This window comes from Pleurodeles waltl, chromosome 4_1, assembly GCF_031143425.1.
Source record: "Pleurodeles waltl isolate 20211129_DDA chromosome 4_1, aPleWal1.hap1.20221129, whole genome shotgun sequence".
Lineage (NCBI taxonomy): Eukaryota > Metazoa > Chordata > Amphibia > Caudata > Salamandridae > Pleurodeles > Pleurodeles waltl.
In genome coordinates, this window is record NC_090442.1 from 129,529,072 (window position 1) to 129,553,329 (window position 24,258).

Genomic DNA, 24,258 nt, shown 5'->3' on the forward strand with positions numbered 1-24,258 from the left:
ACCGCTAAAAGGCCGCCCGCCAGCCCAGTGCAAAACACCCTTCCCACGAGGACGCCGGCTCAGAATTGAGCCGGCGGAGTGGGAAGGTGCGACGGGTGCAGTTGCACCCGTCGCGAATTTCAGTGTCTGCAAAGCAGACACTGAAATTCTTTTTGGGGCCCTCTTACGGGGGCCCCTGCAGTGCCCATGCCATTGACATGGGCACTGCAGGGGCCCCCAGGGGCCCCGCGACACCCCATACCGCCATCCTGCTCCTGGCGGGAGAACCGCCAGGAACAGGATGGCGGTATGGGGTGTCAGAATCCTCCATGGCGGCGCAGCTTGCTGCGCCGCCATGGAGGATTCATTTGGGCAGCGGAAAACCGGCGGGAGACCGCCGGTTTTCCACTTCTGACCGCGGCCGAACCGCCGCGGTCAGAATGCCCAGCGGGGCACCGCCAGCCTGTTGGCGGTGCCCCTGTCATTTTAGCCCTGGCGGTCTTGGACCGCCAGGGTTAGAATGACCCCCATAGTTCCTGAATTTCTTCAGTAGGCACTATGGGGTTTTGGAAATCGTTTCATGATGTACAATATAGGTTAAATGCTCTAGTTTCTATCTGCGAATGAAACTGAGATCGCACAAACACCCTCCTGAGATGACATAAGCCACAGGTAGTTTTCTGAATACCTTTAAAGCCATTGAAATATTGCAGTTGCTTATGAGCTGAAAATGTACGAATGTGTGACATGGCTGCTTTAATATAGTAGATGCTCCTATTTTGACCGTAAAATGTACACATATGGGTACGCTGCCTTAGAAAGAAGACTTTAAAAACACATCAAAAATACAAATAGCAACACATTACAATATAACATTGCTTTTTATTAATATTATCACACATTGAGCCATAGAAGGTACATATTAGCAAAGACCTAGCCTTTTGCCACAGTGGTGCATTCTACGCAAGGTGCATATTAAAAATATTTCTCATAAAATTAACTGTGCCCCTCAGGCCTTTGATTATCTCTTACCAGCCTAAGTCAGAGCTGCAGGGTGTGACCGCAGGGTAACAGCTTCTCATGAAAAAACTCAGATTAAGGACATCACACAATAAGGCAAATCCCTTCAGAGCTTCCCAGTGACCTCTTTCTCTTCGTCTATGATTAATATTGTGGAGGGGGTAGGTTGTTATTCTACTGGTGGACTTGGTAGAAGTTATATTTTTTGCAGTTTGTGAAGTTTTGAGATTTGGACTATTTTCCCTCTAAGAAAGTTTGTCCTACAAAACCATTTAAGAAGTGGTTTTGCAGCATTTCATTTCTCAGCTTTATAAGTCAAAGAGCTGTTTCACCTTTTGATGGAAAAACACTTATCTTGCTGTGGTCTGCTCTCTTACGTACAGGGAATCTTTGCAAAGTTTCAGATGTTTTACTGTGTTAGCGGACATCCCCCCAAATCTTCACAAAGTCTGTGGATGCAAAGACCTACACATTTGCATACACCTAATTAATGTTCTAAATCCTGAAAATCAACATGTTTACTTTGTGTGTGTTTCGGACTCTCGTAATGATCTGTTCATCATAATGAAACCACCTTTCATGAATCCCAAAGTGTACAATATGAACTTTTCAGATACAGTCACCAAGTATCTTTCAAAGGTGTTCAGAAGACACAAGTACCAAGCTCTGATTAATTTGTGGGTTCCAAGTGCAGTCCTCCGCGTGGTTTCCAGACAACTTGCAATTCCTTAAAAATACTATTTTCTCAGAATAAGAAATTATTCAGAATTTTAGCTAGTAATTGTCAGTTATAAAGTACCACTCGTGGTTGAAAATGTATGTATCCACAGTTTCAACCTTTTCCCTGGTGTGATCTTTGTGGATGGCTGGTAGGTGGATAATGACTGGGATACATCATTTTGTACTGTCCTTTACCATGGATTACTTTGCTATATCTTAAAAAGTAGCAAGTGACTCCAAATAATGCAGAATAGAGACTACAACTATATAGCCAGCAGAGATATCGACCATGTAACAACCTCCCTACAAACATTTTGACTTTAGACCCAATCACACTTTCCTCCAAATGTTCTGGGGTGAGGGTTTGGCTACATTTAGACATTTTAAACTGGACAAAATCTATCTAGGGTGATATTTATGCATTGTTGACATTTTGGTCTTGTTTATTTTTGACTTCATATCTTTTTTAGTCTGTAGAGTTTTCGTCTATATTTTGACATATCGCTTATTACAGCACCTTCTCCCCACCCTACAACTATAACCATCTCCTCCAGAAATATCATCAGTTTAGCCAAGGTAATAAATCAACAAATCCCATTTTGTATATGTTTACATTTAAAAAAAAAAATTGTGTTCCAAATGATTTGCACATTTGTTCTGTACTGGACACAAATTGTTCTTGCACGTGAATGCCTGGCAATGATAACATGGTTCAATCATGGATCAAGCTCTCATCTCATTAGCCAAGCAAATGATGTGCTTTCTATTTTTCCTTGAGGGGGCCCATGATGTCAGCAGTGGCGGCCATCCCAGCGATTTCACATTGGTTGGAATTGCGGCGAACTTTTGCATAGCCATTATCGGCCCATTCAGTCCCCCAGCTGTAAGAAACAAGATTAACGATATTAATACTATACTAAAATGTTTTTTTGATTACAGCAAAATTTTATCAGTAAGAATATACGGGAATCTTAAAGATATGCTTGAACTGTAATCAGCCATTGTGCTTTACATCTAAGGATTCATCTTTGTTATATCACTGAAAATAGATGTTAAGACGTGTTTTCTATTTTCACAGTTTCTCACCATTAAATGTGATCAAAAGTTACATTCTCTAAACCTCCTGACATTTCCAGAACGCCTGTCTCGATTCTCACATTTTTAGGAAATTTATCCTGAAAATCTGGCATAGACCAGGCCGTCCTGGACCTACTTTGAAAATCCTTGAATACCCTTGCAGTACACATACATAGATATGCCAATTTTGTTACTAATCAGTGTGCATCTAAAGACAGATAGAAGCAAGAGAAAGGGGCAGGAAACCAGCAAACTACAAAAGTAATATTTCAAAGCAACCACAGATAGATGGTATCAGAGCCATCCAGAGGCCGGGACTGTACTTCACACCTACAGTTACCTTTGGAATTTTGTACCAGATACCGTGAGGGAAAACCTATTCCCTGACCCTGAGGAGCTGCTGTATTAAAAGTTACAATCTTGGCCTCTAAAAACAAGCAAAACAGCTGAAAGTGCACTCTGGCCTTTAATGGCAGCCAATGTAAAGAGCACTACTAGGTTGTTCTGAAGATGACCCACTGTGGCAGTAAGCTACTGATTTATGCCCCATGTGATAAACTGCATTAAACTTACAATGCATGAGATTCAATAGGAAGGCCCTGCTAGGTGGGCTTCTCCATTGCTCAGGATCTCCCTAGGCAGCAGAGTATAGTTCATGGAAACAGGGATAAGAAGAGATTCCAGCTAGTCACGTGGATATGGATAGCCTGATCATGCAATGTCCATGGATCACAATCACTTCTCTGTTGCATGTTTTGCAAGCATCGAGTCATCTCTACAGGTTTTTTGGCGCAGGTGCTCATGCAAAAGATGCACCACCCATAGTAAGTGATACAAATGTAAGCACACTCCTAACCATCAAGAAGGTATTACAAAGCTAGGGTGGGACAGGAGTTTAGCTGGGGAACGGGTCCTGTGAATGAATCATCCTTGTCCAGGGGGCAAAGGATTTCAGTGCTACACAAGCTCACCTGTTCTTGATTATCCAATAATCTCCATTGTCTTCTGTTCCATAACCGACAATGATGATGGCATGGTTTGCTTCTTCTGCACAGTCTCCATCATATATCCCTACAGAAAACATGCTTGAAAGTTAGATGCAGTCTAAACACCAAAAATTCTAAATAGCCTCAACTTATGCAACTCCCCTTTATTTACTATGTATGATTACTCTACACAACCTACAGGAACTGATCAATTTAAAGATAATTATCACCAATTAGTGGGCATATAATGCTTGGTGTAATAAATGTTGATTATTTGTTGGATATAATTATTATGCATTTGGTACATTGATACAGATTTCTTTGCATGTGCCGTTTGTTGTGAAAGTGGCTCTCCAGTTAACTTATTATTCCCCTCCTTAGGGTAATTAATCATGTCATGTGCTTGAACATATGGGTGGTGGTCTCATAAGAGAGTTTCGGATGAGTCAGCTATTCCACATGGAAGCAGAGAGTATGCCTGCGTTTTATGATGACTGGGCATCATTCCTATAGGAAAAATAGGGAGGCACTACAATTTTACACATAAGAGACTATTCTGGAGGCTGGCACTAGAGCCCTGGGAGACGCGGTAGCCAACTTCTGGTATTACAATCTCCAAGAGTGAGAAGTAGCATTCCTTCAAAGAGAGCCAACAGTTTGGGGAATCAAGAAAAGTATATGTCCACGTTTGGAAAGGTCTATATTTCTCTTTCATTGTGCTGTAGTCAATGGCACTGCAGAAGAAACAAGTGTAGTGCTTGGTGGCTTTTAATTAGGAAGAGAATTAGTAATTGGCTGAGGATAATAGGGTTAGATGAAAAAACACTTTGGCTAGGTTCAGATGAGAGGTCATGTCCATCATATCTTTTATCAGTTGCATTCAATCATAATGAAAATGTGCTTCATTAAAAATAATAAACTAGAATATAGTTCAGTGTTGACAATTCTCTGAAAACATTGACTATGAAGACATGTTCCTGGACCAGCATTCAACAAGTCTCTCAAGACGTCTGTCCAATTCCTCCCATTTGCCAATGAAAGTTGCAGGTTATCATGAATTACCCTGATAAGCTTTTGTACAAGTCCCCTAATTCTGGGTGAAACAGAGATGTCTTAAATTCTTTCACCTTAACACTTTCTCCCCAGAAACAAATTGTGAATTATTGCCCACGCCCACCTCATTCAAGAAAATCCTCCCATCTGAAAATGTCCCTCATAAACTCATATTTCCTGTGGTCATGTGATTGACAAACCTTACTTTTAGTTATCTTGAGAAAAGACTGTCAACCCCAAACTATGTTTAGTCTGTCTATACTATATTTAGTCCAGTTCACGATGGAGGAGGCTGTGAGGAGCAGGTAGACCATTCTGTATGGTTGTCACTATAGCACAAAGAGTAGGCTGGGCATCGCAGGCGGTCTTTGCCTCTAGCACGAAGATCCTGTTGGGCATTTTGGACGGTCGTTGCTGGAGCTGCGGGTTGACGGTCACCATAGAATGTCTCTACTGTAGCACGAAGTACAAATGTTGCATTGCCAGTCAGTGCTGGTGGTCACTGTAGAGCAAAGAGTCGGGTCTTCTGGGGCATAGCATGGGCGACTACAAAGAACCCAAAACTTCTGGATTTCTTCCTTTTCTTCAGAGGAGTGCACTCTCATGACAGCCAGTGGGTCCAAGACCTGCGAAGACACATTTTTGGGAACAGGGACTCACTCTAGAAGAGGCCAGCAGGGCTCATGTAGGTCCACTTGCAGGTCCAGTTGTAGCACGTCAGCTAGCAGGTGCATGGGAGCCTTTGGAGCTTGTGGTGTCCCTGTAGCTCAAAACAGGCCAGCCAAGTGATCCTTGGAGGCACTTAGGTTATCTTGGGATTAAGGGAGCAGGTCTGGTCTCCCTTTTCAGAGAGTAGGGCAGGCCTCAAGCAGCCGGGCAGTTCTCTGACAGCAGGGCAGTCTTTCTTATGTAATATCCGCATGTCTAGGAGTGTACTGAAGAGTTGGTATGAGGGTCCAGTATTTGCAGTTGGTGCCAGCTTTCAAAGAGGGAAAAAAATTAAAGGCCTTTCTTACATCTGGTTCTGGAAAATCTCCCCCAACCCCCGCCCAGGCTCCAAGTGATCTGGCTGACAAAAGCCTGGTGTCAAGTTCTTTGTGAGTGTGCTGGAAGCAGTCTTTTAAAATGAAATTGGGGTAACGAACAGCTCTGCCACTGCCATTCTGGAAAGAAGGCCCATCCTGCCAACACCTAGTCCCCTTTTGTCTCAATGTCTGTGAATAATACACAAAGGTCAACTGCCCACTGCGCTCAGACTTGTGACCCAGAATACAAGCTGCAAGCACCAAATGGTAGGGCAAGAAAATGGCAACGTTCTAAAAGTGGCATTTTGAGAACTGTGACTTAAAATCCAACTTTATCATTAAAGACATTTTAAATTACAATTCAGGATAGATCAAATGTGACTTTTCTACCTGTTCCCAAACAAAAGTTATCTCTTATTAAATGTAATAAGGGAGCTCAATGTTATCTCCTGGGAGAGATAGGACTTGCAGTAGTGTAAAACTGAAAAACACATGTCCTGATTTTCAAATACAATGCACCCTGCACTGTGGGCTGTTTAGGTCCAACCCTATGGGTATCTTATATGTATTAAAAAGGAAGGTTTAGGCTTGGCAAAAGGTTGATTTGGCCTGGTTGAAATGGTAGTTTAAATCTGCACACAGACTGCAATGGCAGGTTTGAAGCTTGTTTTAAAAGGCTACTCTTGTGGATGGTCCAATGAGTGCTGCAAGCCCACTTGAAGAGTTTAAATTACAGGCCCTGGATATGTATAGCAACACTTTAACAAGTACCTATAAGTGAATTAAATGGGGCAACTGGGTGTTAGCCAATTTTACCATGTTTTAAGGAGTGAGCACAATCACTTTAGCACTGGTTAGCAGCGGTAAAGTGCACTGAGTCCTAAAGCCAACAAAAATGAATATCAGCAAATAGAAGGGTAGAAGGCAAAAAGTTTGGGGGAAGACCACACCAAAGGCTGTGAGGGTTAACACACACACACACACACACTCACACAGATAGATAGATAGATAGATAGATAGATAGATAGATAGATAGATGGATAGATAGATAGATAGATAGATAGATAGATAGATAGATAGATAGATAGATAGATAGATAGATAGATAGATAGATAGATGGATAACGTTTGCACTGATCCGTCAAGTGGGTGCCAAGAAAAAGGGCCGCAGGGGAAATTAGGGATTTCCTACATATGAATTACCATAGGAATGTTTGCTGTCCAATATAGGATAAATGGCTAAACAAGATTGCACTCAATTTGGCAAAAAGTTAGAACTTTACTCAGAAAGAGTGCTTTTTCTTATTTGATGTAAATGCATTCAGGCTTTTTTGAGAAATTAGCATTTAAATAGTTGCTTTGGGTGGGCATAAAAGGGTTACAAAAAGTTAGCTATACCTGGACATAGGTGTTCAGATAGACTCAACTTTACCCATTCAAAGTGGATGAGTGAATCTTGATTGGCCTACCACAACATAGAGAATATGCTGTGCCATTACAGGACTTGGAACTCAGTCCCTGATCATGGAAAAAACATAAAGGCCACATTTGAGGGCATGGTGGGCATATCCTGAATTCTTAGGCCATGTAGGGCCCTGTCAAAATAAAATAAAAAAATATACATTGGGTCACAGGTACCGCAGCACCAGTGCCTGCTACCGTGGCACCCAGCGTGGCACCCTCTGTAGTGCCGTGGTGCCAGTATTGTGGTATCATGGAACATTTAAAAAACACTTTGAGAAGGCCCTGGTCATAGACCAGACGCTGTGACCAACCGCTAATTGACTAGTCTGTGTTCAGTAGTGTTTGGTCACCTGCAGTGTTGGGCACAGGGCAACCCACTGCTGTGCCTGGCTGAAGACTGCCCAAAGTGGGACCGTGGGGTACAGTGCAATAGGGTACAGCGCAATGGCATATACTGAAGTACCGTAAACTGTAGTGCCATACAGTGGCGCAGCATACACTTAGGTGTGTTTACTGTAATGACTTTGAGTTTATTAGTGTTACATCTTGAGACACACATTGCAGTAGCATATAGTGGGGTAGCGTAGAGTAGAGAGTGGTAGAATGAAGTAGTGTTAATTATAGAAGTGTATACTCTAGTAATGTACACTGAAGCGTTGTTTACTGGAGTGGCGCAGAATTTGGTTTTTTAAACTGTAATAGCATGGAGTATATTGTGGTACACTGCAGTGGTGTATATTGTAATTTAGTAGATTTGAGTGGAGTAGAGTGGAGTTGCATAAACTGGAATAGCTTACACTGCAGTAGTGTGCCATGAAGTAGGACGTACTGGAGTAGCATTTAGTGGAATAGCGTAAAGTGGAGTTGAGTACAGTGGAATAGCGTACATTTGGGAGCAGCATAGTGTAGGGCTGTTGAATAAGGTGGCATACATGAAAGTGTAATAGAATACAGTAGTGAACAGTATAATAGCATAGACGTTAGTGGTGTACACTGGAGTGGTATGTACCTGCATTGGGTGGAGTACAATAGAGTAACGTATAATGGTGTCATGTACAGTGGAGTGTCAAAAAGTGGCCTGCCATACAGTAAATAGAGCAGAGTGCAGGGGCATAAAGGTAACCCATAGACTGGAGTGGCGTAAAGTGGGGTGTGCAAATTTAATAAAAGTTACCATGACATTATATGAAAACATCTCAATGTTATATCAGCAAAATATGAATTATAATATGTAAATATAAATTTTGTGGCTGTATATATAAATAGTGTAATTATTAGTACACTTATAAGTTGGATAAAACGTACTTGCATATTGTGCTATAATATGCTGTCTATAAGTGACAGTATACCACGATGCATGGGGCTTGGAACTGGTGATGTGATAGCTTGATGGCTGTGTTTACCAAAAGCAACAATCAGCCATGTAGTTTTATATTTTGTGTTTTGTTTATATTTAGCAGGATTCAATATTATGGTGTGTACATGTATATTTTGCCTTCTGGATGTAAGTAATGTCATTATTTTGTAATTTTAAATGTATTTAAATATAGTGATATGTGTTATCGCTTTTGCGTTCCAAAACTGTGAGTGTTATGTTGTTTAAAGTATTCTGGATTACATATTATGGTGCACAGATGTTTATTTTGTGTAGTGGAAGTAACTAATGCAATTTTTTAATGTTTTTATGTATTTAAATGTAGTGATCTCTCTTTTTGCGGTATTTTGGCAAACTGTAAGGGTAATTAGCATTAGGAGCATGGTACATATTTATCACAAGTCACTAGCTGATTAAGTAATCATTGGTTTTCCAAAAGTTAAAGGCAGTCATGTTGTTTTGCGGTCCACTTTCCCCGTGTTGTGCATTACTCATCCGATGTAGGCAAGTATAAGGGTTTGTATTTTTACTCTAACTATTACCACTTTAGTAAAGTGGTAATGGGTAAAGCAAAATAGTTTTAACTTTCTATATATTTTTTTTGTAAAGTATGGAGTAGTGCGGTAGTACCGTGGCACCCCAAAAAGTTTTGAAAGGTTAACATTATGACTTTATGCTAAAGTATGTTTTTTTAAAGTAGCGCAGTAATGTTTCGTAATGACCTCGTATTGGACCTGGCCCTTGTGGCAGGTTCACTCCATCACTTTTTGCCTAATTCCTCTGATTTTTTCTGACCTCTCGCTGTTGGCTCTAGGACTCTGAGCACTTTATCACTGCTGACCAGTGCTAAAGTGCAGGTGCTCTCCCATCTAAAGTTGGAATGATTGGCTTGTACCTAATTTGCATATTTAATTTACCTATAAGTCCCTTGTACAGTGGTATCTCTATACCCAGGGCCTGTAAATTAAATGCTAGTAGTGGGCCTGTAGCGCTGCTTGCGCCACCCACTGAAGTAGCCTTTCAAACCTGTCTCAGGCCTGCTAGCACAGGGCCTGTGTGCGCAGTTTTCTTCCGCAGGCACCTGGCATCTAAATTTACTTGCCAGGCCCAGAACTCCCCTTTTACTACATGTACGTCACCCCTAAGGTAGGTCCTAGCTAGCCCTATGGGCAAGGTGCTATGCATGTAGAAGGCAGGACCTGTGCCAGGTTGCGTGACCTGTCCTGGTAGTGACAAACATCCTAACTTGGTGTCTCACTGCTGTGAGTGCTGCCTTCTCATAGGATTGCATTAGAAATGCCCTGCCTTATGAGTAAGGGGCCCGTCATTAATCCAGAGGGGGTGCATGCCGCCCCCTCTACCTTGAGAACTATCAGGAGGCCCCTGTTTGGTGCAGAGGAGAGCCAGGGCCCCATTTTCGTTCCACTGTCACTGGAGGTGCCCTCATCTAAACCAGGTACTGCTAAAAGACAATATATACAACATAAGTTATTTTTAGAGACTTTATTGATTTATATTTTGCCTAATTGTTTGATGATGTTTCAAATATGTATGCAAATTTTCCTTTTAAGGGCATGACATGCTAATATGTTTTCTTGACTTGCCATGTGTTTGAGAATGCTCTTGGTACTGGCATTTATGATACTTTTATGACAAGTGCATTTATGTAGTAACGTGGTTCCTGACTACTGCTTATGTTGAAGAATACTAAGGGGGTAATTCTGACCCCGGCGGGCGGCGGGAGCCGCCCGCCTGGAGGGAACTGCCAGAATACCGCTGCGCGGTCAAAAGACCGCCGCGGGTATTCTGGGTTTCCCACTGGGCTGGCGGGCGACCGCCAAAAGGCCGCCCGCCAGCCCAGTGGGAAACACCCCTCCATGAGGATGCCGGCTCCGAATGGAGCCGGCGGAGTGGAGGATGTGCGACGGGTGCAGTGGCACCCGTCGCGTATTTCAGTGTCTGCAAAGCAGACACTGAAATACAAAGTGGGGCCCTCTTACGGGGGCCCCTGCAGTGCCCATGCGATTGGCATGGGCACTGCAGGGGCCCCCAGGGGCCCCACGACACCCCTCACCGCCATCCTGTTCCTGGCGGGCGGAACCGCCAGGAACAGGATGGCAGTGAGGGGGTCGGAATCCCCCATGGCGGCGCAGCAAGCATGGCGGATTCCCAGGGCAGCGGAAAACCGGCGGGAGACCGCCGGTTTTCCTGTTCTGACCGCGGCGTCAGAATGCCCTGCGGGACACCGCCAGCCTGTTGGCGGTGCTCCCGCCAACCCCGGCCCCGGCGGTCGGAATGACCCCCTAAGTAACCTGTGTAATATATATGACTACTGCTAGTTTTGCAGAGTAACTCATGTGTAACGTTCTGACAACTGCTAAGGTAGCAGGATATTACTGATATGTGATGTTTGGTCTAATAATTGTGTTGTGTACAATACAGTAAATTTTCATACAACTTGGTGTTGTGTTTCCATTGTGGTGGGGATATTGCATCAAGTGTGTTGTGTGTGTTGTGCAAACACTTTACACATTGCCTCCGGGTTAGGCCTGACTGCTCTTGCCAAGCTACCAAGGGGGTGAGCAGGGGTTATCTTGGACGTGTAACTCCCTTGCCCTGACTAGAGTGGGTGGGTTCTGCTTAGCTTAGGTGCATACCACAGCCAACCAGAAACCCCATTTCTAACACCTCGCTACTTCATTCACTTTTAGGTGCATAGTTAAATATGTAAAAAATTGAAAAACACTTTAGCACACTATGGGCCTCATTATGACCCTGGCGGGCGGCGGAGGCCGCCCGCCAGGATCCCGCCCTCCAAATTACCGCGCCGCGGTCAAAAGACCGCGGCGGGTATTACGAGTTTTCCCCTGGGCTGGCGGGCGGTTCCAGTTAAACCGCCCGCCAGCCCAGGGGAAAACGACCTTCCCACGAGGATGCCGGCTCGTAATCGAGCCGGCGGAGTGGGAAGGTGCGACGGGTGCTACTGCACCCGTCGCGTATTTCACTGTCTGCAAGGCAGACAGTGAAATACATTTTGGGGCCCTCTTACGGGGGCCCCTGCCGTGCCCATGCCATTGGCATGGGCACGGCAGGGGCCCCCAGGGGCCCCGCGACCCCCCCTACCGCCATCCTGTTCATGGCGGCTTTCCCGCCATGAACTGGATGGCGGTAGGGGGGGTCAGAATCCTCATGGCTGCGGAGCGCGCTCCGCAGCCATGGAGGATTCCAATGAGCAGCGGAAAGTCAGCTGGAGACCGCTGACTTTCCGCTTCTGACCGCGGCTGAACCGCCGCGGTCAGAATGCTCATTGGAGCACCGCCAGCCTGTCGGCGGTGCTCCCGTGGTCGGTGGCCCTGGCGGCCACCGGCCGCCAGGGTCAGAATGACCCTCTATATTATTATTGAAATATAATGTGTTACACTGTATTTCTAATTTTAATTTTTTTAACGTTTTTTTCGTATACCGGTACTCTAGAGAAACTCTGTATTTTTTTATTCAACATATGTAAACTAATAAATATTTTTCCCTACCTATTACCACTTTAAGAAAGGGGTTATATGTATGGGAAAAATACAAAACCTAATACTTTCCTATATTAAACAGAATAACGCAGAACAAAGGGGCAGTCAATAGCCAATGAGCTAATGACTTGTCATCATTATATACCTCTGGAGTACAGCAGTACTACCATGGCCACAGATATAGCTAAAATAAAAACACTTACAACTTATGAAATACTTATCCTACTTACCTGCAGCACTTCACAGAATCATCTGCGCACCATAATATATAAGCCTTCTAAATTTCATAAAAATCCGAATTATGGTTTTCGCGCTACACAAAACACAAAAGTCTATGTAAAATGCATTGAATTTTATGTCCGTTTTAGGACATCTTTTTTTTCATTGCATCCCTTTTCAGAACTTTCAAACCTCCAAGAATGAAATGGGGCAGTAGCAGACATTTGTCAAAGGTGTGCAAAGTTATTAAGGGACCAATACTGAAAAAATCCCTATCTCTGATCACCCTAACTATAACTACAAAGCGGCTACTGCCACCTATATACATGCAATTTTGAGGAGAAATAGGTATGTTAATGTAGTACAGAAAAGGTACTTAAATAACTTTTGTTTAGGAAAGGACGGAATTTATTAAAGAATGTTGAAGTCAAACTAATATACTATAAAGGAAAAAAAATTGATATGAGATGCTTTAAAGAGTGATTTTTGCAAAATATGTTTTGGTAACCAAATGGAACCACTTCACATATTGACATGATAGTTTCCCTTTTGCATAACTGCATGAAGTGTTCCTAAACACAGAGGTCCTCATTACGAGTCTGGCAGTCATTAGACCGCCAGACTCACAGATGGCGGTCGGACCGCCACCAATGCAGCGGTCCGAGTGCCTCATCACAACCCTGGCGGTCGGGACCCCAGGTAACTGTCAGCTCCATCAGTGTCAGAGATCCTGGTGGTCTGGAGTTTGGGGTGGTCCTAAACCGCCAGGGCAGCGCTGCCCTGGGGATTACACCCCCCTTCTCCACCAGCCGTTTCATGTAGGTACCACTGCCATGAAAATGCTGGCGGAGAACAGCATTGCCGCCGGCTTGATTACGAGTCGAAGACAATGCTGTAGGCTGTTTCCTGCTAGGCAAGTGGGCCGAAACTCACGTTTCCGCCCACTGACCTAGCGGGAAACTCTTAATGGGGCCGGCGGGGAGGTAGCCTGTATGGGAGCAATCTCCCCATCTGAAGTTTGGCAGATGGTGTAAACCATCCGCCAAACTCACAATGAGCCCCAGAGTATATACTGCCACATATGTGAATGTCAAAAGGCTCACTGTTAACAATAACTAATAACAATATTTGTGAAACCATTAGGCTACTGAGATGATGCATACATTTACACAAAATATGTGCAGTACTTGTTTACAATGGTCATGTGATATATAGAATTAAAAATATTACCATCCCCGTTGAACAATTGAAAATCTTCTGACACAGCAAATCCTACAGTAACAGGTCCTTCGAAGGCCACTGCAGCAGCAATATTGGATTCTTCGGGCAGGACGTAAAATTTAGATATATTCATTTTTATAGTTTCTTTCTGTTTGTAGGCACACATCTTAGCCTGCCAGAAGGAATAAAAACTACCTTAGATGAGCAAAACCATTTAATTTTGAGTCAAGGACAAGGAAAGTTAATATTTCTACTGCCTTGCCTTTTATAAGCTTCTCCTATCACAGTGAAAAACAGGCAACACACAAGAACATCTGAAAATCCATTGTTAGTTGATACATTACATTACTGCCTCATATTTATCCTCCTCATCCCAGTCCTGAATTGAGGCGGTTCCACCTTTGATGGAGGGTTTCACCACACTAATTGGTTGCATATTTCTTCCATCTGTATTTGCTATTACAATGGGGTTTTTGCGGGAGGACAGCCAACCATTGGGATGTCTCCCACCTGGGATGATTGAGGAAGTGGAGCAGCCCCTGACTGCTCTGGGCTATTTGAGATATGTGGGCTACATGTAGAACATGGGTATATATGCAGTCATCACCAGCCACCGTTTTGTCTAGGTGACACAGTGGCTTGTATAGTGACAGTGTTTTTTTCCCTGGGGATAGTGTGGTGGTTTTGCTTAGTGTGGCTCAGACAAGCAATCGCGATTTGAGGTGAGAAACCCAGCAATTGTTAGACCACATAATCATCAGAGTAGAGTGTGATATCCACTTATGCTATGTCTGCGAAAGGAAGGCAGTGCAGGCCTTACGTTCCTGAGGGAGGCTGGCTGCTAAGATCTGGTGGTGGGAGCATTGCTGGGGGCGCAGCCGACATGCATGGCCTCTGAAGGTGTGGCCGAGGTAGTGCTTACATGTTTGCCACCGCAGAGTGACAGGGCTGTGATTCTTCAACCCTGGCCCACAGAGCGGCCCCAGGGGGCGGGACAGGCCATGAGGTGTTTGCTCCATGTCGGAGCACTCAGAGGAATGCGCAGAAGCAGGGAAGGTGCGACACCTAAGGATAATGGGGCCAGAGGCTAATGAGGCCCAACTTCCTGCACCTTCAGGCCACATTAGTGTTCGCATCAAATCGATAGGCGGGGCAGAGCTTAAAAAAACACTCATGTGTCAGCTGCCAAGGGATGGGGAAAGGACAGGGCATATGGGATTCAATGGCAGCAGCATGGGGAGGAAGGAGGGAGCCCGGCTGGGCTTCTCAGGGAACAAAGGGGGGAAGGAAACTGGGAGAATAAGTAAGTTAGGGCCCAACAAGATAGGTGTGAAGCCTTAAGACAGGGGAATCCACAGTTTTCACTGGAACCAACAGACCGGCCTGCAAGAGGACCGGCTGGGGCAAGGGCAGTGCTAATGGGGGTGTCAGGCTAGAAAAGGCTCTGGACTATGCAGTTGGCATGCCAGCATGTGAACATGAGGGGTTCAGTGCATAAGACGGCAGAAGGCCATCCAACGCAGGGCCCTTCTTTGGTACTGGTTGTGGCTTTGTTAGAATGGAGCGAACAGAGGAAGGGAAGGATGACACCTGGGAGGTGTTTGTGGAAGGTTCGGGGCAGCAGGTGACAAGGAATGTGGCATAAAGACCCCCAAGAGGGTATATAGAAAAGTGGGCCAGGCTGGGGGGTTGCAGATGGCAGATTCACAAAGTGGGGTGATAGAAGGAGGAGGGAACCTGGACAGGGATGGGCACTTCTAGCAGTCAAGTGGGCGGGTAGCTATACAGGGGCTGAGTTATGGAGCTGGGATTACACTTCTGAAAGCAGGGGCATTGGTGTGGGAGAGTGCACTGGGCCTATTTTTTTCCACTGCAGGATGCGGTCGCTCATGAGGAAGTGGACTCAGACGAGCTTGGTGCAGCTTGGAGACCCTGAGAAGAAGAGAAGGTGGGGCCCTGGGCGGCTATCTGGACAACAGCGAGGGACTGTCCTTCAGACACATCGGCGAGACCAAGGGAAGCTTTTCTATTGCTACAAGACAGAGGGTCCTGTGCAACCTCCAACGTCACGGTACTAGGGGAATTACGTCCTGCATCAGGGGAGTGGAGGAGAGGGCAGAGTATGGCCTTTCAACAAATGCTTCCACAGGATATGATGGTGCATGAGGTAACAGGAGATACAAGCTGCTCCTTCATGGGCAAGTAGACCGGTCAGAGGGGATTCCACTATGCTAGATTACGGGAAAGAGAGCTTGGAGGAAGGAGAGATGAGGGAGATGGGGAAGGTCAGGGTGCAGAAGCAGCCTAGTGGCAGGGGGGAGGGACAAGGATGTGGGGGGAAATTACATCAAAATGTCTCCCCTATTTTGTAGGTGACGGGTGCTGCAGGGAGGTTTCACAGACACAGGGGTACATTGCAACAGCTGCAACTGGTGAGGTGTGGGCTCCTGAATGGCCACAGACCTTGGCATCAGGTAAGACCAGAGTGCAAGGACTGTTTGCAGTCAAGAGAGTTTTAGTTGCAGTAGAGGTGAAGGAGCTAGCAGGGTGCAGGGAGGTCCGCCTCAGGAAGGGAGTGTGCATGCTGGACACAGGTGTGGCCACGGATGTCAGGGGTCCACAGGCAGGGGGTCCAGTGTTGGCAGGGGAGGCGGGTGCTACAGCAACGACAGAGGACAGAAATAAACTGGGGATGAACTAAATGGGGAGAATAGGGTCTGGACCGGCATCAGGATCCATAGGGGGAGAACAAGACAGAGGGGGGAGGTACATGGGAACAGAAATTGCAGCAAAGGAGCCACTGGAGAGTAAGAAACTCAAGATAAAGAAACTCCCCTACATGGGGATGGCAAAACCACTTGGGGCTCACCATATGTTAGCAATAAGAGAAAAGATTTGGAGAGAGGAGTATGTGGAGATGTTGAAGCTCTTACATAGAGAGCTGCGTGCTAAGAAGGGATCCAAAAAAGAATAATAGGAGCTGGCAAATTGGCCTAAGATGCCAGTTACAATCGAAAATTAGACAGCAGCCTTTCTGATATATGCCAGCGCCTATTGCGAAAGATATCCTAAAAGGTCAGTTGCACTCTTTAAGTATATGGACGTCATTCGAAAGGCAGCTCAATTTGGCTCAGGCATGGCACAGTTTGCCACATCATCACGTGCGGCTATCAGTGGGCGTGAAGGAGGACTTACGCATGTGGTGAAATTTTTTGGGGTCCTTCAATGGGATTCCATTGAGGACATGGCAGGAGGTGGAATGGGACGCCCAAATATTTTCTGGTGCGGTGGGTGGAAAGGGCTTTGGTTTGCACTGCCAAGGTAAATAGTGTGCCGAACAGTGGCCCATGAAATGGAAGTGGGGCGGTCATAGCATAGCATTCTTTGAGTTTTTCCCCCTTGTCATAAATGTGACGGTTTGGGGTACAGAGTTGGACGACAAAAGGGTGTTTTCAGGATAGACAACATGTCGGTGGTGCAAGTAGTGAACAGACAGTCTGCCAAGGATCCCCAAGAGCTGAAGCTCCTGCGAATTTTCGTGCTGGGTTGCCTGAAGTATGACATAGCTTTTAGGGCTAGACACGTGCCAGGTGTGAAAAATTCAATTGCAGATGCTTTGTCTCATTTGCAGTGGGAGAGATTCCATGGGCTGGCCATGAATGCGGAGACCGACAAGAGCCAGATGCCGCCAGATTTATGGAAAATAGGAGACAGAGGATGCTTCAGCTAGTGGTAAACTCATTAGCGGTTTCCATGAGGGAAGTGTACGCTCAGGTCTAGACTGAATTCTTACAGAATGGAGCATGCAGACGGCGGGAGGAGTCGGCTAGAGTGGAAGACGTAGTGCAGTATATTTTCAGTTTGATTGAGAAAGGACAATTGAGTGACACCAATGCTGGGAAACTAGCTGGGATAGCAGTTTTGGGGTACCTGATCAACGGCTATGCACCGTCGGTGGGTGAGTTGGTAGGAGAATGTTGAAAGGGTGGGCTAGGCAAATAGGCAGGGTGGGACCAGCCAGGAGACCAGTGACTTTGGAGGTATTGGGGACAGTGATTGGGCAGTTGCCCAGTGTATAGGTTGATGGGGACATGTCAAATTGCAATAGTTTACAGAAGTTTATGGTTGTTGTTGGACCTGGCTTTTTGACAGGGTCATCCCCAAACTTTTTGCCTTCCTCCTTTTCTTTTTCTGACCAAATTTTTGCTGGTTTTTAGACTCTGCGCACTTTACCACTGCTAACCAGTGCTAAAGTGCATATGCTCTCTCCCTTAAAACATGGTAACCTTGAATCATACCTGATTGGACTATTAATTTACTTATAAGTCCATAGTAAGGTTCATTTATGTGCATAGGGCTGGTAAATTAAATGCTACTAGTGGGCCAGCAGCACTGGTTGTGCCACCCACTTAAGTAGCCCCTTTTCCTTGTCACAGGCCTGCCATTGCAAGGCCTGTGTGTGCAGTTACACTGCCACCTCGACTTGGCATTTAAAAGTACTTGCCAAGCCTAGAACTCCCCTTTTTCTACATATAAGTCACCCTTAATGTGTGCCCTAGGTAACCCCTAGAGCAGGGTGCTGTGTAGGTAAAAGGCAGGACATGTACCTGTGTAGTTATATGTCCTGGTAGTGTAAAACTCCTAAATTCGTTTTTACACTACTGTGAGGCCTGCTCCCTTCATAGGCTAACATTGGGGCTGCCCTCATACACTGTTGAAGTGGCAGCTGCTGATCTGAAAGGAGCAGGAAGGTCATATTTAGTATGGCCAGAATGGTAATACAAAATCCTGCTGACTGGTGAAGTCGGATTTAATATTACTATTCTAGAAATGCCACTTTTAGAAAGTGAGCATTTCTTTGCACTTAAAGCCTTCTGTGCCTTACAATCCACGTCTGGCTGGGCTTGGTTGACAGCTCCTTGTGCACTCACTCAGACACACCCCAAACACAGGGTACTCAGCCTCACTTGCATACATCTGCATTTTGAATGGGTCTTCCTGGGCTGGGAGGGTGGAGGGCCTGCTCTCATACAAAGGACTGCCACACCCCCTACTGGGACCCTGGCAGACAGGATTGAACTGAAAGGGGACCTGGTGCACTTCTTAGCCACTCTTTGAAGTCTCCCCCACTTCAAAGGCACATTTGGGTATAAAACAGGGCCTCTGCCCTACCTCATCAGACACTTGCTGGAGAAGGAACCTGAACCAGAAACTACATCCTCCCAAGAAGAACTGCCTGGCTGCTCAAAGGACTCACCTGTCTGCTTTCTACAAAGGACTGCTGCCTTGCTGTTGGCCTGCTGCCTTGCTGAACTCTTGTCTGGCTGTAAAAGTGCTCTCCAAGGGCTTGGATAGAGCTTGCCTCCTGTTCCCTGAAGTCTCAGGACCAAAAAGACTTCCCTCTTTCGCTTGGACACTCCGTGCGCCGAAAATGTAGACGCACAGCTTGTTCCGCGGCGAGAAAAACGCCGCACACCGACGCGACGCTCTTGGGCCGAACGAAAATCCGACGCACAGCTTCGCAAGGACAATGCCGCCCGACCTCTAGAGGAGAAATCGACGCGACGCCTGCCGTGAGATCGTAATTTCGACGCGCAGCCCCGCAGAACGACGCGCAGCCGGAAAACAAGCAGGAAAATCCACGCACAGACCCGGGACATCTGGTAATCCCCGCGATCCACGAAAAGAGACTGCCCGCGCGCCGGAAAACGACGCACGACTTCCCCGCGTGGAAAATAACGACGCAAGTCCGTGTGTGCTGAGGAGAAATCGACGCACACACCCTTTTTCCACGCACCTCTTCTTTTGTGGCCCTCTGAGGAGATTTTTCCACGCTCAACCAGGTACTTGTGCTTGAAAGAGACTTTGTTTATATTCTAAAGACTTAAGACACTTTATATCACTTTTCAGTGATATCTCTACAATTTCCCATTGCAACTTTATTCTTTTTGACCTACAATTATCCTGATAAATATTATATATTTTTCTAAACACTGTGTGGTGTATTTTTGTGGTGCTATATGGTGGTATTGTATGATTTATTGCACAAATACTTTACACATTGCCTTCTAAGTTAAGCCTGACTGCTCGTGCCAAGCTACCAGAGGGTGGGCACAGGCTGATTTTGGATTGTGTGTGACTTACCCTGACTAGAGTGAGGGTTCTTGCTTGGACAGAGGGCAACCTGACTGCCAACCAAAAACCCCATTTCTAACAGTTGTTAAATGTGCAGTCCAGGTGGATAAGGAATGGTAGACATGAGCACGCCTGGACGAGAAAGGAAGTGAAACGCTCTTTAGGAAATTATCTTAGACAGATGTTCACAGTTACACTAAATAGGAAGATAGTTTTAAATCTAGCGATCATGCAAACCAGAGTGAGAGAAATACAGTATTGCAGCAGCACAGTGAGTGGGTGGGGGGAGGATAGGGTAGGTGTGGGGGGTGAGTATGAGTAACATAGGTGAACTGTTTGTATAGTGAGACCGTTAGTTTTGTGAGGCAAAGGCCCGGGATGGATATTGTTAAGTGCACCTGTTTTCAATAAAGCAGACTTTTCAAACAAGCCTAGTGTCAGTGGTTGGTGTGCTCCTGTCTTCCCCAAATGCTCCTTCTCCCCACCCGTCCTCCTGTGTGCTCTCTGTCCTAATGGACAAAAAGTAATTTATTTTTAAAAATGAGCAATGTATTGCTTCTGTTACCTTGTTGCTGAGCACAGTGAATTTACATGCACCGATTCGCAACACACTCTCTTCCTATGTGGTGGGGTGGGAAGGGGCCATTCTCTAGTGTCAGAATCGGGCCACTTAAGATCTACACAGAGTAGTATCCCAGCCTGTTGCCAGTGTGGGTCGCTGATGCCTCATGGAGAGGTAAGTTATCCGGTTTTGCATCACTGTACTGAGAATAAAACCCTTCTATTTGTGTTGGTGTTTCCTCAAAACCAAGGACCTTTCTGACGTGCTTTAAAAGATTATTCAACTGAGAGCTGTGGACATATTTTCCTCTCTGATATGACTCCTGCTCATCATCAATATCCAATTTCTGTTTCTTACGTGGTGGTTCTAATTGAGCAGAATCAACAGTCTCTTTAATAAAAGCCTGCAATTCACAGCATGAAATTTGAATCACCTCCTCCTCCTCAATATTTTGTTCTGAATTATGTTCTTTGTAAGAGCTTTTCTGCTCTCCATTTTGGCAAGAACGAGAACAGCAACTCGCTATGGCAGAGTCTACCCAGGGCAGAGTTTCTCTAGCTATCCCACTGTCCCTCTCCTCTTCAGTTTCTACTCTCACGTTCATTCACGTACAAGACCTCAAGCTGATGGCCTGGAAGGTGATAGGGTAGGCTTGGAGCAGTTTGGCTGTTCGAAGCAGGTTGCTCTTGATATCCAAGCACCACGTAAGCTATTGACCCTTAGGTCATACAAATAACATTGGGGTTCCTTTCTCAAATAGTGTTCTTCTAAAACCTGGGATCCCTTAACTGTTGACCCTTTTAAGGTTTTAGAATTTCTTAGGGATGGATTCTTACACAGCTTTTCTCCATCAACCCTGTCTCAGTGGTCAGTCATTAAAGCGTAGGTGAGCTAGGGGTATTACTGTCATCTTTTCCTGACTTACATTTCTTCCCAAATAATGTGGGCTTGGACCCTAAGTTCATACTGAAGGTTAAATCTTCTTTCCATATGACCCAATAAGGGGGACTTGTCAGTGGTTTGGGAGGCAGACCAAGTCCCTTATAGAGTGGATGTTAGAAGAGCTTCATCCATCCATACATCCAGAGCTTTATCCAGGACTCAAGGTTTTAGAATATCCAAGCCACTGTTTGTCTCTCATCGGTCAGCCACTAAAGGTAACAAGGTTTCCTCCCACACAATAAGTAGATGGATTCTCCAGGCAATCATTCTGGCAAACAAATTAGAAGGAGAAACTGAGCCTCCAAAAATCCAAGGATACTCTACTAGACTGGTGGCAGCTTCCGGGGCAGAAGCTCATGGGGCATTGATTCCCAAAATTTGTAAACTGGCTACTTGGTTGTTCCATCATGCGTTTGTTAAACATTACAGTCTACTTTTATCAGATACAGTTTGCTTTTTTTGTTCAGCATCTTTAAATTAACAATTATGTAATTGTAGTTCTTATTAAATTCATTTGAGCATCATGTGTTGCTGGTGCATTTGCCTGCTTGGTAAATCCTCAAAATTAAGTGATGGAACCTGGAGGACACAGATGAAGCAGTAGTGACTCAATTCCTTACTGTGGTTGTCTCACAATTCAAGATTGGGACAAGGAGGACACGGAATCAGGGTAATGAAGATTATAGGTAAGTAATTAAGCCATTATTCTCAACAAACTATCTACCTATACATATTTACCTCTCCTTATGTATAGTCACTTGAAAATATAGCAATCTTGATAATATTGGTAATTACATAGAAATACGCTAACATGGTGAAAGGTGAATTCCAATCCATTCCTCATATTTGTCCATTGCAAACCTCAACCCTTACAAATCCCATAAAAACACTTCCAGGTCAGAGGCTTTAATATCAATTGTTGTAAAAAACTGTTGTATAGACAAACGAAAATCAGGAAACTCCACAACTTATGTAAAGGGTAATAATTGGGAACATTGCTCAACAATGCTTGTCTAGTAAAGAGGTCAAACCATCCTGGTCTATATCCATCTGCAAATAAAATCCTAAACCAAGCCGGATCCTGAGGCTTTCTCTCAATGTGAAGAGAAGCAGAATAAGTCACTATGGAAGGAAACTTATTTTGGCTACTGTCTGCCCAATACAGACATTTACCTAAGAGTTTGAAGCACCGGCTCATCATTGTTCATCACAGATCATTAAATCCCATTCAAGGTTAAATGTGCCTGTCAATTGAATTTAAATTTCTATCTAAACTCTGCAATCAGATCTACCTCAAACATTCTTGTCAGGGATAGATTGATGCAAGAACATAACCACCCCTTAGGGAGAGGTGGGAGGCACCACTTTGTTCTTTTAGAATCATCGGGGAGCAGATCAAATAATTTACCCTCTGTGAAGAACTAATGATGCAGCTCCTAGAGGTTCTCAAGCCAATTAGCCATAAGTTCAGGATTCGCCTGGTGGAACCACTAATGCCAAATGTTGCTTGCATGGAGCCAATACCAGTTCCCCACTATATCGGCAGGCAGCAAGAGTCCAATCTTTTGGGCAGAATGAGAAATGGTCTGTTAATCCCACTCCAGCAATTGTGAGGAGGTATAGGGAGTGATCTGATCTCCTTGGTTTTCAGAAATTATAATACAATAAACCTAAGATAATTACTAAGGGCTTACTAAGGGCTTGATTGCTGATGGGTTATCTCTCCTGTCAGCATTATTACTGGTGCATTATATGCTATGGCACATGTAGTAAAGTGGACAAGATATCCATAATGTTAGTAAAGAAATGCCAGTTTGCCAAACTCTAAATCAGGCACTCATTATACACCGTGTCATACAATAGATCCTTACTTAGAAAACAAAATCGGAGACTCAGGCAAGAGAAAAATAAATTCCTGTGCTTAGGAGTAGGAAAGTTGACCGCTGATATCTTGATACATTCCAAATTTAATATAACTTTGCCAGATAGGCTTAACACAGGTTTCCACTTGGAAGACTTTCCCTGCTCTCCTCTGGAGGGATATTGCCCTTTGCTGCTTCCAGTCTGGTAATCTCTCTACCTAGCCCAGTCCCAGATGTTGCCCGATTACAACTCCTCTAAAAAGACTGTGTCATTCTTTGATTCCCTTTGAGTCACCCTACTAAACTATTAAGTCAGGGCTATTGCAAAGTGGTTTGGTTCATCTCTGACTGTCCGTAGCTGTACTAGGTAGGCTTCCTGCTTGAAAATAGAGCAATAAGCCTACACTTGCTTTTCCCACTATTCAGCTTGTCACCATAAGATGCTTCAGTCCTGAAAATGCAATCAGTTCCCATCCTTGAGCAATGGCCGAGCAAGATACAATCAACCCAACGTGGCAATGCTCCAATAGTGGTAGCAGTTGGCTCACCTGTACCTTTAGTGCATACTTATTATTGGCCTGAGCTGTGATCTCTTTCGACGTCATCACCAGAAAGACATCAGCGGGGATTAACATCTCAACAAACATCAACCTACCTTTTTGAAGCTACCAGGAATGGAGGCTATGATACGCAGACCAACCACTGCACATTCTCAAAATCTATTTAGGCTGAAGAATAAACACAGACTATTTGCAGTGCTGTATCTCCCTAAAGCGGTTCTTAATGAACTGGTGATTTTCCGTTCATGTTCTGCTTGGTCACCCCAGAGTTTTCTCCTTTTGCTGTGTTGTATATTTTTGCTGGCTTTAGAACTCTGTGCACTTTACCCCTGCTAACCATCAGTAAAGTGCCCCTAGCTTCGCTTTAAACATGCTTAAATTGGCATATTCCTAATTTGAACCAATAACCTGGATATAAGTCCATATCACACAGTAAAGAAAGCACACCCAGAGTCTGGAAGTTAAAATCCCATTTGTGGACTACAGCTCCTATTGTTACATCTGCTACAGTGGCAGTGCAAACGTGGCTTCAGGCCTA

The 24,258-nt window shown here is 44.8% G+C and overlaps 1 protein-coding gene across 2 annotated transcripts in view; it reads right to left on the minus strand.

Moving 5' to 3' along the window:
- Positions 1-841: 841 nt before the first annotated feature.
- Positions 842-24,258, minus strand: part of LOC138287447 (cathepsin S-like) — a 43,576-nt gene continuing 20,159 nt past the window's right edge. For both annotated transcript variants that reach the window (XM_069227878.1, XM_069227877.1), the window contains exons 6-8: positions 13,669-13,831; positions 3,768-3,867; positions 842-2,600 (exon numbers count right to left, since the gene is read on the minus strand). In XM_069227878.1, the coding sequence (XP_069083979.1) occupies positions 2,483-2,600; positions 3,768-3,867; positions 13,669-13,831 (381 nt within the window). In that variant the 3' untranslated portion in view covers positions 842-2,482. The remainder of the gene's footprint in view (positions 2,601-3,767; positions 3,868-13,668; positions 13,832-24,258) is intronic.